The sequence below is a fragment of the Maylandia zebra genome, linkage group LG11 (assembly GCF_041146795.1).
Source record: "Maylandia zebra isolate NMK-2024a linkage group LG11, Mzebra_GT3a, whole genome shotgun sequence".
Lineage (NCBI taxonomy): Eukaryota > Metazoa > Chordata > Actinopteri > Cichliformes > Cichlidae > Maylandia > Maylandia zebra.
In genome coordinates this window covers 22254368-22272349 of record NC_135177.1, presented here as the reverse complement: position 1 = coordinate 22272349, position 17982 = coordinate 22254368, and the positions used below count along the sequence as shown (strand labels likewise).

Genomic DNA, 17982 nt, shown 5'->3' with positions numbered 1-17982 from the left:
TCGTCTATCCTTTCCTCCACCCGTGCTTTACTCCTCTCCCCCTATCATTAGTCCTGCCCTCCCACCATCCAAACACTTGCTTTGAGAGACAGTAGGAATCCAACTCGATGGGTCGAGATCCCAAGTGAAACAGGCCTTTTCTATAGCACACCGACCACCGAGAACAGCAAAAACATGCTTATGTGCAGGTTTTGAATACAACACCAGAGAAATCTCTCTTATTTCTTAGCTCCAAACTGTAGTTAAGTATGATTGTGTGTACACATAAATCAGCGGGGGCATGCCTTTAAATGACTTTTAAAAAGCATTTTTCTTAGGGTGTTCGTGATTCAACTTGTGTGCACCCACATCTAATAAAATGTAATAAAAATACTGCACTGATTGGCTCGTGATATCGCTGCCACTCACTGTTTTCTCCCAGTGAGATGCTGTGAGTCACCCATGGCTGGTTTCATGTAGGCTTTCCCTGATGCATGCATTCAAAAACAGACCCGCAGGCTTAAGGTGTGCACACGTTTCCATCTGCTGATCCTTTGGAGCACTGCAATAGGCTTTGCAGCTATCAGAAGGCAGATTGGATCAAAACACCACCCTGAGGGAAGGAGTCCCTGCTGTAGAAATTACCATCGTCCTCACACTCGAAATTCTCTTCTCCACTCATTGTTTCTGCATAGGTGTAATCCACAGCTTAGTCACAGATGAAGAGTGAGCAATAAGGGCATTGCAAGTAATTTTTTTAGCACTCATAAAACACTTCAACAGCAGCTCTGAGCTGCAAATTTTAAATGCCCTTGTATCATTCAGACACTTCAAACCCCAGGCCTTTCAAGGCCTCCCACAAAGAAATAAGATGAAAAATATGAAAATATGACAGACTGCTACTTTTTTATTATTTTTAACTTTTGTTAAAGTCATTGTTAAAAAAAAAAAAGAATAAATTTCACTGTCAGTTAATTAAAATATCAGGAAAAATATAGAAAAGCAACTGAGAATGATTTATATACATTAATCCTGCACATATACATACACACACAGACACACCGGCTATACACCGTTAAACCAAAAAGCCCATTTTATCATAGTGAGGGCCCACAAGTCTGAGTTTTTGAGCTAAGTGATTCACATACATGTAGAGCTCAGTGCAGCGAATATAGATCAGAATTTACCAAGAGTTTAAAAAAAAAAAAGTATACACAGCTGCATAACTCGCTGCTGAAGACAAGAATTCACTGGAGGTGCTGCTCTTGTTTTTACAGAGGCAACTTCAAAACCAATGACAAAAAAAGAGATTTATTTTCCAGTAAAACAATGGCTCTATACATGCATCAAAGCTACCCCAAACCGTTTGAAGGATCAGAGAGCTGACTTGCATAGCTTTACCTCCGTAGTTATCAGACACTAAGCACAAACATCTGAGAGAGATATCCTGCGTCACATTACATCTCTGACATGAGGCGACGCGTCCAAATTCTTCCCAAAACCCGAGGTCTGTTTAATGGAAACAGCAGCTCGTTCAAATCTTAAAACTGCTCATCTTTCTAAAAGTGTATTTCAAATTTTCAAAAAACAAACAAACATAAAAACCCAAAACAAAACAGCCACACATTAAAATAAAAGCTTCTGTAACCAGGCTTAAACTTTTGGAACCCACCGTACATCTTTGTGTTCATACACATATACATGTATACATACATACATACATGTATACATACATGTATACATGTATGTATGTATGTATGTATGTATGTATGTATGTATGTATGTATGTATGTATGTATGTATGTATGTATGTATGTATGTGTGTGTGTGTGTGTGTGTGTGTGTGTGTGTGTGTGTGTGTGTATACATACATATGTATACATACATATGTATACACACACACACACACACACACGTATGTATATGTATGTATATATACACACATATACATATAGCATCATACACTCAAATCAAAGACAAAACTTAAGCCCCAGTTTTCAAAACTAAAACTACCCAGTTTACCAGAGCTTCAAAAGTTTGTGTATTTAGATTTATATTTTCAAAAATATAAGGTGGCTTTCCCCACAGGCAGGACACGTGAGGCTTCCCAGGATTTAAAAACACACCCAGCTACTGATGAACACTTTGACAGAAGAGGGTCAGGAGCTCAGGAGGAAGAGAAATACTCAAAACGCAAGGAAAAAAGACAAAAAACTGCAACAACAGCCAGCAGACGTACGATCAGCATGTTTAACTAAAAATAAGTCTGACTGAAGACTTTAAAGCATGTACAGGAATTAAAGACTGAAATGTTGAACAATGAACATTAATGATTTGCTTATGTACATTCTTGTAATTTTCCTTTTGACATCAAAATTAAATCAATGCAGTTTCAAAAATCCAACCCAAAAGTTCCCGCTGAGGGTGTCCCATTATTTCTCTTCGTCCTAAAAAACACATTAAACACAATAAAAGCATAATGAACCGGGGGGGGGGGGACACTTCATTATAGAAGATTCCCACTGCAAAGTAAATTAATCACAATTACAAACACTGCTACATGGCACTGGTCACACCAGGCTGAATTCCAATAAGCAGTTTCTCTCCTCTGCAGAGAAAACAAGTGATTTGGGTGCAGACATTTGCAACGGGAACATCAAGTAGTACAATAGGAAAGCAAGAACCACAAATGCCAAACGGTGACAAAGAAAAACTGAAGCTGTCTGAGCTTCCGAGCAGTGCCTGCCATGTTGGTTTACTGACTTCAGACTAATTCTTTTGCATGTAGTGTCTACAATATTCTGTACACCCTGCGGAGCTCTGTCTTGTCAGCTGTGGACTCACTCATCCTTTAGGGTTTGCCCTCCTTGACCTATTCCACTCACTTCTTGTGTCCCTTTCTTTCACTCTCTCTTTAGTCTTTCCATAGTTTGGGGCACTAGCGTCGTCACATTGTTTGATTATCCTTTTGTCTTTAACCCGTTTGCACTTTGAGCTTTTCTCCCTGCACCCAGTGGTATTATTTTATGAAGCACTCGACACAACAGTTCTACGCCTCCACTGCTCCTACATTGTTGCTGTTTCCCACAGGTGCCCCATTGTTCCCGTTTCCCTCCCCAGCCTCGAAGCTCTTTTCTTCCAGGGGTTTTCCGATCCAGGCTCCGTAGCCGTGGGCGCTGAGAGCTTGGAAAAACTGTTGCTTGGCTTGCTGGAAGGACACAGCAGACATCTTTGCCTGAGCGTAGGAGGGCAGGGAGAGGAGGTCAGTGCGACCGCTTCGCTGGCACAGGGAGCGGAAAAGATGGAATAGATTGGACTTGGACACGCGGGACACGGCCAGTTTGGTCCTGGACAAAAAAGACATTAGCAAAGTGTTTTAAAAAAATGCAAAACAAGTGTGACAGGAAAAGCATTATGGTTTGTCTGGCAGGCTGGCATGACAAAGTGTTTCCTCAGATCATGCAGTGTTTCTTATTTAGCTTACTTCGCTCCCTGCTGCTCTGTTTTGACTCGCTTAATTAAAATTCAATGAAGCAAAAAATCTGCAAACAGCTTTCAGTTTATGGTGTTTTGTAAAGAGTTTTTATTACTAATGTGGTATAGGAGGGTGTGGGAAGACGTTATAAAGATAAATAAGGGGAAAAAACTCCACAAACTGAAACTGAATTATCACAACCTGCTTCAGTGTTTCCCCCAGAGTGGGTGTCAGCATCCATTCAAATCCCCTAAAGTTAATTCAGTTCATCTGGATGCAACGTTTTCAGTGGGAGAAACGTTTCATCGCTCATCCAAGTGACAGGAAGTCACTTGGATGAGCGATGTCACAAATGTCCAGTGAGGCTGAAGAAGTCTCACCAGACATTTCCTGAGACTGTAGTGGTTACCTGGATGAGCGATAAAACATTTCTGCTACTGAAAATGTAGGTCCACATGAACCGAATTAACTTGGTTGGATTCCTTTATCTGAATTATTGAGCATGCATCAAGACACTTCTTTTCAAAGCTTTATGTGGCCCACACTGAACAACAGCTCAAGATAGCAACAAAGCATTTTGGGAGCTATTAAGTGATCCAATTTAAAATCAGAATGTCTGACTTCTTTTTCCTTGTTATGCAAAAGTCACACTAGGAAAAGCAGTGGCTGTACACCTCAGCATGACCAACATTACTGCAACCATGTGCAACAATGTTGGACTCCTCTTGCATATACAAATACAGGCCATTTAAAACGGTTTCTTTAATGACAGGGACCAGGTCTGCGACTCCTCGCCATCATCTGCTGTCTTCAAGTGACTGTGGTTAAGGAAGATTGAGTCAGTCTGGTATCAGTCTGTGACTGAATGTGGTCAAGTTGGCAACTGCATGAACTCTGTTTGTAATACCATGATGATTAACTGTAATAAATCAGCAAAAACTGCAAATCTGTTGTTTCTATGTACTGATAATTGACATTATCTACTTATACGCAGAGTGCAAATCTTACACATGGAACAGAAATCCAGAAATTCTTCCACAAATAGTGACGTAGTTGCTGTAGGACGACCATTCAACTGTAAAATGACACAGGTGCTCTGATTGCTTTTACACTGGAATGTAACCTGAACAGTTGCAAAGTGATGCTTTGCAGAGAAGTTGACTCAACGCAGTCTGACTCCAATTGATGCAGTGTGTTGGATCAGTTAGACAGCAATAATTTGCATGCTTTCACTAGTTTGTCTGAGACTGACTGCAGTTAGTCCAAGACTGTGACATGCTTCCTCCCATCATACAACCTGTACAAACACCTTGTGAGTAAACTGATCACCCAGAGGTTGAGTATGCAACATCCTAAACCACTAGGCAATGAGTTGGTTGTTGCAACTACTTGCATTTTGCCTCCAACAGCTATATGTACAAACATAATCTATACTAAAGAAAATAAAGATCAAAAAGGATAATACAATAAGTCTTGAAGCTGTTGAATGTAATGTCAATTGTAGATTTAGACTCAACTCACAATTCTTACTATTAATAATAAAAAAGAAAACAAAAATTCAGTAAAGATAATACGTGTCAGTCCCTACATGCTACATACCCATCTACTTTTCCTTTGGTCCCGTCAAGCACTTCAACACTGTGCTGGTCTGGAAAGCTCCAGTTCACACTGGACTCCTTGGTCTTGCCTGTGTGACGTGTGGAGTCATACACACTCACCCTGCCGACCTACAAGTCCAACCAGGTGGTGTGGGAGAAGGGATGGGGAGAGAGAGCACATTTTGTAAATTAGCAGTTCTTTAATTAGATGAGTAACACGTGCATCACTGATGTGTCAGAGGCGTCACACTGTGTTGATTAGTGTCAAACTAAATGACAAACCAAGAAAATGTTAAGAAAAAAAAAGGCTCAAAAAAAGAAAAAACTGAAAGTGTGGCAGCTGCAATATTTCTTCCTTTTCTCTTGGTGTTACAACAGCAACCTGCTGGCTTTTTGTTAATTGATGGATGAGCCAAATTTAAAATAATATGAGCAATAAAAAAAAAAGAAAGCTGTGCAGGCACAAATAGGATTGTTGGCAGCTTGATGGATTTAGTGAGAATAAACTTAATGTTCATGATTAATGTTCCAAGTGTGACCTTGCCAAAAACCTGTGCGGTTACCTCAGGGTGGTTCAGCTTGAAGGAAGCGGGGAGACTTTGCGTGAAAGCCTCGCCGTCTCTGGCCAACCGACAGCAAACGGCGCGTGTCAGGTGACCGTGGCTGTACAAATAGCCTGTTGGATAAGAGACGCAAAGACATGCTGTAAAACTGGTATCCAAGTCCAGAACCAATGCAATGGGAGTCCACCATTTTTCACTGACTCTTATCTGCACAAAGAAATCTTTATATTTTACCAAGTGTGATGGACTTCAGGTAGATGGGATCCAGGAAATGGGTAAGCAGTGCCCCCTGTAGGCCTATCACATTCCAGCGCAGGATCTTATCACTGCAGCTCATTGTCCTCAGCCTTTCACCGTGCTGGATGCCATCCCAGGTGGGTACAATGGCACTTGACTCCACAGGGATGGTGCCCTCACCTGGCAAAGACCAACAGCACACTCTTGCTTACAAACCGGGATGTGGTATCATTTGCTTTCATCTACATTTCATGACAGATCATGTACATAAAAGCCAATTTCTCCTTCAGTATCGTGCCTCACCATTCTCCACTTTAGTGCGAAGCTTGCCCTGCTTAGCATTCTCAAATAGAGGCTGGTGGCCTTGAGCTTCATCCCCCGCCTCACTGCATGACTTATCAAACAGAGCACCGTCCCCACACGGTGCCGTACTAAGGATGAGAGAAAAAGGAGAGAGATAAGGTATTGCTATGATGCACAGCCAAGCAACCTGCAGTTTAGGAGATGAGACCTCACAGAGCTAAACAGGAAACACTGATGTGTGAAAGTGAAGGCTTGGGGGGAGTGAAGAAAGAGAAAGAAAACATCTCATACTCCCACCTAATGTAGAGGTGAAAGGTGATGTCAGATTTGATCCGTAGTTTGTTATTCTCCGCCGGTTCAAATATACTATCGTCTGCACCTTCATAGTGCTTGAGCAGCTCACTGTACAGAAACCTGAGAGGAAAGGAGAAGGTGAGCTAGACTTATAATGTCCCACAGACGCCGTTTCAGGGAGAGGGGGGTATTTTTAGAAGTGTAGGAGAAACACTGATAAAGAAGCAAGATATCAATTTCTACCGAATAAATCCTCTTCTGGAGATGATTTCTGCATGGCAGTCATTAACAGTCTCTCCTTTAAGGCTCAGCTCCTCCCCTTTAACACAGCGATTTCCTGACAACAAGAATGAGAGAGAGGGAGAGGAAAAAAAGACAAATTCAATGTCAAAAAAACACGACAATGTGGCGCCTCTCGGTTCAGCGGTGACCTAGTTGCTTCAGCTTTGTGACAGTACATACCTCTAAGCGCAGAAATCCACAAAACTAAACATCGTGGAAAAATGCAGGGGCAATCCCCCCCATCCACCCCCACAGTGCTCCACAATTAAAATTTTTTACTACTTTGGTCATTTCATATGTTATACGCTAAAGGTAATGGATGTACCAGTTCCAAGGCTGACAACAGTCCCCAGGCCCTCCCCCCTCCTCATGATGATCGTGGCCAGAATCTTGCGTCCCAGAAGGCAGTGCTGGATCCGTGTGGTCAGAGCGTTGAAGCGCTGGTGACTCAACATTGCTATCTGATCATGCAGTGTGCTGCCGCTCACTGGTAACTAGCAGAGGGGAGTACAAAAACATGCAAATGAAAGAAAGACAGGAAGCATTATTTAAGACATTATTATTCAACATTCAGGATTCTCTGAATATGAATTGGACAAAAATGTGAAACTAAAACAGGAGAATATAACAAACTGCATGTTTTAGTATGCTGTCTATACAGACGTGTCACTTCCTTACACATTTGTGTTGTGTTCTTTATTGTGAAGCACTTTACCTTAGACTGCTTTTGTCTTGAACGAGGTTATACATTTTAAATGTACATGAAGACATTTTCTGATATTATTTTCTCAGGAGAGCAAGTGAAGTGGTTAGTTGATTATCCTTCAAGCATTTACTGTAGATTACTTTGAGCTTAATCTTTCAGCACAAGTAATCAAGCTAAGCAGAACCTGTTGCTATGCTCTACTCTTTCATTCCATTATGTTCAGCTGTAATCCCACGCTGAGCCACGGAAAGCTCTTTTAAAGCTGCTGCACTTTTAACTTTTAAGATGAAATGCGTGAATTCATTGAATAGTCAGTACCTCAGCTGGTGTAAGCTCCCCAGTGCGGGCTGCTCTCTCAGCTTCTCCAATCAGAACGCGCAGTGCAGCATCAGCTGCTTCCTGCTTTCCCTGCTTCTTGTTGGACGCACAGACGGGAGGGAACCAGCGTCCGCCGAGCTTGGCCTGGTAGGTGAACCTGAGAAGATGGGCAAAAAGTAAGATAAGCAGAGGATTTTTCTTGGTCCCCCCCCCTCCCGTGATTGCATGGAAACCCCAGCTCTTTTAACAAAGAAATAAACACAAATATCTATTCTAATAATTCCCTCATAGCATGAGTTGCTATTGCAACACACCAAAGATCCTGGAAAGCGAAGCAAAAAAAGAAATGTTTAAATTATTCGAAAATCTACATAAAATATTCCTTTTACAAGTATGTGGCAGCCCAGACAGTAGTAGAACTCCTGGTCTGTGGGTTTGGTTGCATCATGGTCTAACATACTTAGGGTCATGTGGCGGTCCAGACTGGCCCACAAGGCGGATCTCGGCAGCAAAGCCACGGGCTCTGGCATACTCCAGAAGACCCGACACTGCATTGTTGTTCAGGTGGTTGATGAGGTCCCCGACCCCTGCCTCGTGGGCTGCTCGCAACTCATCTGCAGTAAGTGGAGGTAAACTGGGGCATGTTGCCCCAGAAAAACTCTCGTCACTGCCACTGGAAGGACCCAGGGGCAACTGAGGCTGGAGAAGACAGATGGGTGAGGCGGTGATGCAAAAGAAAGATGTGAACAGTAAAGAAAAGAGCTTTGTGACAGATGTGACAAAAATAATTTCTTTATGCCCAAGAAATCAATTATCCCTTTAATTTTAGGAATATGCAATCCCCATCTATTCTTGGTTACTCATTAAACACCTTGTTGAGCTGCAGTTTCCCATCAGCCATTAATTCTTTGACAGCCTCCTCTGCTGCCAGCTGGCGAGCTGCCTTCTTGTTTGGAGCTGAGGCCTCTGCAAACAAGCTCTCTCCCACCTTCACCCTGTACATGAACCTGAGCCCAGAACAGAGAAAGGGAAACGAAAGGATTATAACTGAGATCAGATTCATAACTCCACATTTACAAAGCCTGAACAGATGCACCATGATCACAATGAAACTGGAGCCTGTACTAAGATCATGATCAAGAGTAGTGATCGTGTTTTCTGGAAAGTGATGGCAAGAAAACACAAGTTTATACTGTTTGTCTGACTCGGCCATCAACTGAACAAAGACGTTTTTGTGCCTTTGTCAGATGACTACAGTACTGAGAGATATTGAACAGCTGCTGCTCTGAGGCAGAAAAGTATGACCACAGAGAGAAACTCAACCTATGAGCATGCAGTGTGGAGAAGAACATCCAAACAGATTCAAAGGGAAGTGAATGAGTCAGTACCTTGGATCATGCGGTGGACCCGCCTGTCCAGTGTTGATGAACTCGATGGGCTTCCCACTGCGCTGGCTGTACTCCATAAGGACAGACACCGGATTCTTGCCACCAGGCAGAGAGCGGGACAGGGGTTGGCGAGGTCCCTCTGCCGTCCCTTCCACACCGCCAGACCCCAAAATCCCCCCTGTGCTTTCAGCAGGCCCCTTGTGGAGAGAGTAAACAAAAATGCCAACTATAATTTACGGCACTTCTCAGACACAGTTTTTAATTGGTCTCCAACATTAGATAACGGCTATGGACACAGTTTTAGCCAGCACAGGTAATTAGACTTCTGTTTACAGTTCATGCCCTGGTGAATAAATTCAACACTCTCAATTGACGAAAGTCTGACCAGTCACAGGCAATTAGTTAAAGCGTGCTGTGACTAAATGTGATTTCATTTCTTAAAATGCATAAGGGGTCGTATTTTCACAGATTACAAAAGAACTTACGCTGGTGTCTGGCGGTAGCTCCATCACCTGGTCCACATTGCCAGTATTTTCCTCATCGGCGGTGCACGTCCCCCCTTGCATCTCTTTGACAAGGATTCGCAGTGTGGCTGCAGCAGCATCCTTTTTTGCAACTTTCTTACTAGAAGCTTCCGCGACAGGAAACAGCCTCCCGTTGAGCATCACCTGCATACGAAATCTAACAGACGCAAAAAAGCAAATACAGATGTGACACAAGTATCTGCAAATATGATTAATTCAAGAAAAATTTACCAAGATTCCTACGTTGACTAACAAGCAAAGTAATTTACATTTTTAGTTCGATTTCACTTCGGCAGATCTATTTCTTATAGACTCTGAACACACAGATCTGTGTAGGTGTAAAAACAAAACTATCACATAATGAAAAAATGATAGGATTTACCCTCTGTATCGGTTAAGTCTTATCGGTGTAGAACAATTTCCGTACAAAAGAAAACGGAAGAAAGAGAGCATATTTCTCATTTCATTTCCTTTTTGATAAAGCATATAGTTTGGACTGGATCAGGTGACCCTGAATCCTTCCTTAGTGGGACTGCAATAGGCCTAGGCTTCTTGGGGTTTCCCATGATGCACTGAGTGTTTTTTTTTTGTTCATTCTTCTTTTTTTACTCACTACATGTTTATAAACCTCCCTGCATTTAATCACTAGTTATTACTAATTTCGGGCTCTCTTCCACAGCATGTCTTTTGTTCTGTCTTCCTCCCATCACCCCCAAGGGGTTGCAGCTGATGACTCCCCCTCCCTAAGCGTGGTTATGCTCTTGAGGTTTCCTCCTGTTAAAAGGGAGTTTATCCTTCCCACTGTCGCCAAGTGCTCGCTCAAAAGGCACATTTTATTGTTGGGGTTTTCTCTGTATTACTGAAGAGACACTAACTTACAATATAAAGCACCTTGTTGTGACTGTTGTTGTGATTTCGAGCCATATAAACAAAACTGAACCTAACTGAATTAATGAGCTCGTGAAAATCCTCGTAACACAGCAGGACTGTCACTATTAATTGCGATATTTTATGAGTTAAACTTGGTAAAGTAATTATTGTGGCACTAAAACCTGAGTCAGTGATTAGCCGTAACAAACCAGTAAGTGCCATAATAGCATTTACAAAGCCTGGTGTATGTGGCTCATTTCACTAACCTAGGATCGTGGGAGGGTCCTGACTGGTCCAGCAGCAGGAACTCGCAGTTCTGGCCCAGATACTGGGCATACTCCATGAGACCGCTCACAGGGTTCTTCAACCTTACCTCCTGTAACTTAGCCCACAGATTCTGGGGAGGCGGGGCAGCCACTGAGACAGCTACAGTCCCCATGGCATTGGTTTTCTCGGATGCCTTTTTTTCAGCATCCGTCTCTCTGCGAATAGCATTGAGGAATTCAGGGATGTCATCAGTGGACCACTGTCCTTCATTGGCGTTTTCGCTTTTACATGAGGCAGAGGAAAGGGGCTAAAAGGAGGAACGAGATGGAAAGGGAAAATTGAGGTAAAAGGGTTAATATAGGCAGGGTAGATCTTCAAGTCTTATCTAAATGCGATTAATAAAAAGTTCACATTTTCAGCAAAGTGTCTCTCAGAGCAATAGTTCAACATTTGGAAGAGAATTAGAAAGAAAGATTGACACTGCTTTTATGTTTGTTGGATAAATCCACAGATGGTTGATTTGGCTTAGTATAAAGGCTGGAAACGGGGAAATGAGCGAATAAGCTTATGTCTCAAAATGTCAAGCTACTATTTTAATCTTTTCAGAATGCATGCTGTGTTTTACTGGGGAAATATCTTTAATACCTAGAATTTGTTATCCATTGAGCTTGACCTATTTAGCTGAAAGAGTTTCAAATTTATTATTTTTAAGTTATGGTTTGATTTTCATTTAGCCGCCACATTTCAAGGAATCTTTGTATTGTTCTATATGTAGCAGACCTACACTACAGATGGATTCACCTTAGTGCAGGCAAAGCCAGGGACCATGCTGAGCTGCAAACACACTTTTATTGTCACTTTGCACGGACAAATGCAGAATAAATCAAAACCCTGTGCACTCAGGTGGAGCCTGCCTGGCAGGGTGAATCACACTGGACTCCAAACAATAACTCGGAGAAAAAGTCTGGCTCAGCCCACAACCCAGCTGTGGAGTCCTAAGGCTTTTCTTATTTCACTAATTTGTTCCTTCTCGTCTTCTCTGTCCTCTCGACGGTGACCTGGAAATCAATCTCAGTACACTATGCTGAAGGGTGTCACAATTCCCAAAACCCAACTGGAGGACAGAGGAAAGAAGAGGCTTGCCAGAAGAGCTCTAATGGAGGATGCACAGGTTTGGATCAAGTGTTTTTACCTTCAGTGTATAAAAGAGGCGTAGCTGGAAAAGACAAGCAACGCTAGAAGGCGGACTCTTTACACAACTTGTCCTTTTTCTTCACAATTTGTTCCAGTTAGATGATCAAACTTTGTGCTCTTCACCGTTTCTTTGTGTGTGATTAGAAAAGAGTATGGCTTGTCACAGTGCGCCATGCTGTGAATTTAATTAAACTTGGCCCTAAATCTGAGATCATAAAATACAGCAGGGATTCAGGTAGAATAAAAACACAAGTTGAGTCCAACATCAAACTGAACCAATCTTGTTTTGGAAAGAGGCTCTGAGGCAAAGATTTCAAATCTGATTAAACGCCTGTTGCTTTGCCTCCTCTGCTTGAATCTCTGGTGTGACACAGATGCACAAAATAAATAACTAAATAAAATTTTAGGGGAAATAAGAAGGGTGGCTGGTTTATGCCATCTGGTCACAGCTGGCTGATTGGCAAAATCAAGGCAGGTGTATTGGTCACTCCCCCCTGAACTACTCTGCCTCACTTCTTCTCCTGCAGCTGAGTGAAAACCCAAAGCCATTTATAATTAAACAAATCAAAATGTATAAAGCAAAAACTCTAACTATACCTACCGCTTCACTAAGAATTTGGTCTGGTATCCAACCCCCCGTAAGTACCTCAAGGCCTGGTAATGGTGGTAGCGGTGATGGGGAAAAGATGGCACTCACTTCCTCCTCTTCTACTTCCATTTTAACCAGGACAGCCGGGTTGCTCTGTGCAGCTTTGAGACTCCTCTCCATTCTCTCTCGGCGGTGGGTGGAGAGCTCCCATGTTGGAGGGTTGACTTCAACATTCCTAACGACTTCACCTTGCTTTTCTAGGGCGTACAGAGTAGAATTGACCTGCTTAGCAGTCTTGAGTCCAATATTTTTCGCTATGTTAAGAGCTGTTGCCTCCCTTGATTGAAGAAGGTATTTAAAAATCTGTTCCTTCTGTTCTGCCATCACAGCACCTTTAATGTCCTGATCAGGAGAGCTGGAAGTGCTGGGATGTTGCTTCTTGTGGTGTTGACCTTTTGCTGATGACTGGGAATCTTCAGAGTCAGAAAACTCTAAAGAGGAGGAATATGAAGAACTTGATTCTGTGTCAGAGTCCTCTTCTTTGGCCTGGACTTCCTCTTCGGTTTCTGTTTCAACCTTTTCTTCAGGTTTTTGTGGGGGTTCTGAACTGGCTAACAAATATGGAGGTTGATTTTGTACGTGATACTTTGTGCTTTGGTCTTCCTCGACTCTGAGAGGTTCTCTGTATAGTGTCCACTCAGGAGGGGTTAATCCTTGCTTGGAAGCTTTCTGTAAGTGTTCCAAAGAGTACAGAGCCTTGTTGACTACCTTTTTGGGAAGATGCAGTTTTCTGGCTAACACTTTAGCAGAAATACTTTCACTTGGCTTCAACGCAGCCAAAGCCTCATGTACCTCGCCCTGTATTTGAGTTGTGAGAGTGATGTTAGGTTTACAAAAACTTAAATTTCCTGTGCTGCTGGATGAAGAATGTTTGTCAAACCTTTCTCCTCCTCTGTTGGGCCTGTCTTTGAGCAACAAACCCTGAAACTGGTCACAGAGTGAATCTGTTTGGGTGCGCCATTGTCTACTGGAGTGTTGGTTATGGTTTTTACCTTGGAACTGGTTTTGATTCAAATGTCGAGGTGCTAGGTTACCTCTTGAAGCTCCTGCACCAGGTCGGTATGGTCTCCGGTCTTGGCTAGCCCCTCTACCACTAGGGCTGCTGTTTGGATGTCTACAGTATCCTGACTGAGGCTGGTATAAAGTACTATGTGACCTGTTGGGTACAAATCCTCCTCCTCCTCCTCCTCCTCCACTCACAGTGGCTCTAAACTGTGGAGCCTCAGAGATCCGCCCTGTCAGGAATTCTCTTTGTTTGTCATAAAAGGAATTAGGGCTTGGACCTGCACCGTGATTCGGGCTGTACAAGCTATTATGGGTGACAGAGTTTGGGACCACTTTAATGTGGCTTGGTGTAGGGGGGGTAGAAGGGATTAGGGGAGATGAGGGCTGTATGTGTGCTTCAGGGTGGGTAGAACCGTCGTAGTAACTTGGATGTGGGATCTGCTGTGGCCCAGCTCTGGGATAGAATACACCTGGGCCAGGTCTATAGAAGTTATCCCTTTCCTGCACGCGGGGTTGTGGATGCCTGTAGTAATGTTCTTTGGAAGGCCCTCCTCTACCTCTGCTCATAGCGCAGGGGTTGAGCGTGAAGGGGGCCGATGCTACCGGCTGTGCAGCTTCTGTATTAGTGTATGTCCTCTAGCGCAAACAGAATACCCTGATCAGGAGTCAGGGCAGGCCAGTTGCATGCTGAGAGACCCTGAAATAAAAACAAAGGGCAAAGTTAGGAGAATACCAATAAATTGAGACAAATAACAGCAAGATAACTCAACTGTTGAAGAAAAAAAAAAAAAGAAGAAAACTTTTAAAAATTAAGGAGCAGTCGGGAGGTTAAGAAAAAAACTGTCATTCCAGCCAGTACCACAAGTTCAGACTGTGCTGGCAACTCTCCAACCTGCTCAAGTGTCCTTGGATAAGTCACATTATTAAATCTATAACAACTCCAAGAGCAGGGTTTTAAGCAACTGTCTATGCCACTGCTTTCTTAAAATACAGCAGCAAACAACACAGAGGATTACTCAAAATGTGGTCAATATGGAAGGTTGGAGGAAATGTGGAGACGACAAGCTGGGAGTGCTGCATATATCATCAGATTATCATAACTATTCAGTCTACAAGGATACTGCAGGGTGACATACTATCTCTTCCAGTCACACTGAAACCAAACCCCGGTTAAAAAGGAAGCTGATAAATAATGCAGACCTTGTTGCAACTATTCTGTATTATTTCTGGCCTTAGAAATTATCGCTGGATCTGAAGCCGAAGCAGAGAGGGAAAGTGAGACTGATGCAAACAAGGAGAACAGACAAGGGCACAGAGGGACATGGGCTAAAAAGTCATCAGTAACAAACTGCAGACAGGGAAAAAAAACCTGCAGCAGTTAGCTAGCAATTCTGGTTATAATGTTATTTTTCACAGAGCTAGCTAGAGTAATTCTTCTAGCATGCATGAAAATAAAACATTAAAAAAAAATTTGCAATCTGAAACAGAAATTTTGACCTACACTGTCCCAGAACTTTAAAATCCTTCTATGGGAGAAACAAACATTGATTCCTCCTCAAGTGTCATATCTGACAACACTCAATAATGTCTATATCAGGCAGAATGACAACAAGGAGACACCCAATACTGAGTCAGGTTTCATCCCCTCTGGCACAGTCAGCATCAACGGCATGTCGCTGAGAGCTGAGCGGACCGAACATAGTGCATTAACAGAGAACACCATAGTGTTGGTTCATCGCTGTAATAAGGGCCGACAGGGCCGGCAGCAGAGGGGCCAAACAGTACTGAAGCTGACTCATCTTGACCCTGATGCAAGGCAACATTTGACAGCCAAAATAACAACTGTGTTTTTCAGAATCTGCGTTCACTACACTCTCCTTTGTTGTTAGCCTAGACAGAGATGTAGACAAGACTGTGCATCTGACAACTGATTGAGAACACTATTTAATACAAAAAACAAACCAAAAAACCCATTAAAGACAAAACACCTCCTGACATTGAGAGTCACCCTCTTCTATCATCACTAAGCTTTGTGCCCTCTGTTTCCTGAATATGTCAGAAATGAAGTCTCTAGATTTAGCGCACACACCTCCACATGTGCACGCAATATGCTATATTTACAAGCAGGAAAGGGCCCGTGGAGTCTTACAGCATCATCAGAGGCATTATAACACACTGACTTTAACAGTTCTCACCTACAGTAGTTCAAATGAAAGTGGCAGCGCTGAAAAAGTAAATAGAAGTAGTAAAAAGCGCCCTTACTTTTGCAGATTCCTAAAGGCGACTAATCCAAGACTCGATCCCATGTAAATAAGGTAATAATAATAATTATAACAATAAAATAAACGTTACAGATTAATGTAAGAATAAAGACGGAACCCGTGGTAGAATGGGTGAAAAAAAATAATCACAAATCTATGTAGTGCTGAAGGTGTTGTCCAAAATGCAGGGTCTTCCGGTTTTGGGTGATCAGGTCCTAATCGCAGCACAAAGATGAACACCGGAGAGGTTTGCGCGCTTATAAAGCCTGCTGCAAGATGCGTTAGTACACTGTTACACGGCGATGATGAAGGGAAAATCCGCGGGGTTGTTACTGTAATAAAAAGGAAACTGTCCTCCACTAAAAGGGTTAAGTTTCGATTTCATTTCTGAAGAAAACTTAGGTTTCTGTCGCCAGTCACGTGACCACGAGGCACACCGGAACTGTTTAAAGGTTAAGCTTCCTCATCTCTGTTCGAAGAGGTCAGATTTAAAAAAAAAAAAAAATTTTTTTAAAAAGCTATAGCGACGTCCTTGCTGCTCCACAACAAACCAGGGCATAGTCTCCTCGGTGCTTGCTGTAGGAGACAACACTCGCTCGGATCAATTTCTCGCTTTAAAAATAAAACAAGGAAAACGAAAGAAGCGGGTGAAAGGAATGTAATACATTTTGGGAGACTCAAATATTGTCCCAAAGCGTCAAAATTTTGCTATGAATTTAGATGGCATACTAAATCAAGACTCCGGGCTCCACCTGATTTCAAATTGCCTGAAATATTTTTTAAATAATAAATCATATTGCCAATGTGCTGTTGTAGCTTTATCTACAAAAGAAAATGCTTGAATCCAAACAGTTAATGTGGAAAACAGCTGCACAGCGTAAAAGGGGGGTTTATAAAAATAAAACGGAAACTTACAAACTTTTTTGTTAATCAAAGCAAACGAATATTATCTGTCTCTCTTATCACTTTCATGAAGGTTAGCATTAAATTCAGTTACTTTAAAACTGGAGGTCTGACAAACAAGACAAGGTTAATAATTAGAGAAACACGAGGCTTAAACGTTAGGAGCTACAGGTTAGACCAACTTGATATTCATATTTTTGTTCCAGACACAACAGCTCTCACTATTATTAATTAATAAATCGGTGAAAAGACAGTATCAGGGGATGAAATGACCAGTTGATAGAAGCTAACTGAGCATCGTTCCTCCTCCGGCTAACTGAGGTTAGCCTGCTAGCTCCGCACTGGCACTGCACCATTTCTAACTGTCGCCTGCATCGCAGCAGGCTCGTTATCTGCTACAGTCAAACAGCGATAAACGCCTCACACAAAGTCTACAAAATGACTTCAGGACAAGCCATAGCCTTTAGCAGTTACCTCACTTCGCCGTGTTTCCTGGTAGTGCGTGGTTGCTGGTGTGTGATGTTTTAATGCGGTGAAAGAAACAATCAAAGAACTGATGCGGGGAATAGTGACGCAAAGGCTGCGACTGACGATTATACGTCGCAAGCAAATGACGTAGAACCTTGCTAAAGTTTCAATATTGTTCAAACAATTGACTAACCAATGACTGTAGAAAACAGTCAAAACGTACCAAAAACAATATAACTGAAAACTGAAAGTAGGTATAACCTAGAACTTAGTTGTACTTTTAATTCATCATTCTATAAAAGCTGTATGTGAACATAGGTCTTCATCACAAAAACGTATCACAGACATTAGAATAAGCATTGTAGGCCTACAATACACTGGAAAGGCATTTCATTCTTTCTGTGATGACAACACATAATATTCATAATAGATTATCTCAAAGCTGAGTCTACGAGTGTGAGTCGTGTGTGAGCATTGTTAAACATATGTTAGAATACAATAATAGTACATAAAACCTAGGTGCAACATAATTCAATTTGTGAGGAAGACACTACATTTGCTTATAGAGAGTATAGAGAAGGTGAGACAGCGCTTAACTGTGTCTTTGTGGATTTAAACAAAGAATATGATAGGGGGACAAGAGGAACTGTAGCACTGTAAAGAAGTGAGGAGTGGCAGAAAAGTATGTGACAGTGGTG

General features: G+C 42.3%; 1 protein-coding gene across 3 annotated transcripts; it reads right to left on the bottom strand.

Moving 5' to 3' along the window:
* Positions 1-860: 860 nt before the first annotated feature.
* adar (adenosine deaminase RNA specific) lies at positions 861-17410 on the bottom strand. Of its 3 annotated transcripts, none has more exons than XM_004541257.3 (16): positions 17291-17410; positions 12600-14349; positions 10804-11111; positions 9629-9824; positions 9144-9340; positions 8627-8762; positions 8216-8454; positions 7756-7912; positions 7057-7225; positions 6693-6786; positions 6453-6569; positions 6156-6283; positions 5850-6032; positions 5616-5728; positions 5054-5181; positions 861-3326 (listed from the first exon to the last, which is right to left on the bottom strand). In XM_004541257.3, exons 2-16 carry the CDS (start codon positions 14217-14219, stop codon positions 3029-3031), a joined length of 4083 nt encoding a protein of 1360 aa, XP_004541314.2. In that variant the 5' UTR covers positions 14220-14349; positions 17291-17410; the 3' UTR covers positions 861-3028. The 3 variants fall into 3 exon arrangements, with proteins under 3 accessions (XP_004541314.2, XP_012780516.2, XP_004541313.2); XM_012925062.3 differs by having other exon boundaries at positions 12645-14349; XM_004541256.6 differs by lacking the exon at positions 17291-17410 and adding an exon at positions 15915-16358.
* Positions 17411-17982: the final 572 nt, after the last annotated feature.

Excerpts from the sequence above, each read along its gene's own strand:
- adar (XM_004541257.3), bottom strand. The coding sequence starts at position 14,219 with ATGAGCAGAGGTAGAGGAGGGCCTTCCAAAGAACATTACTACAGGCAT. Across the intron at positions 6,570-6,692 it reads TCCAGAAGAGGATTTATTCG|GTTTCTGTACAGTGAGCTGC; the intron begins GTAGAAATTGAT and ends CTTTCCTCTCAG. Across the intron at positions 6,284-6,452 it reads ACCTTTCACCTCTACATTAG|TACGGCACCGTGTGGGGACG; the intron begins GTGGGAGTATGA and ends TCTCATCCTTAG.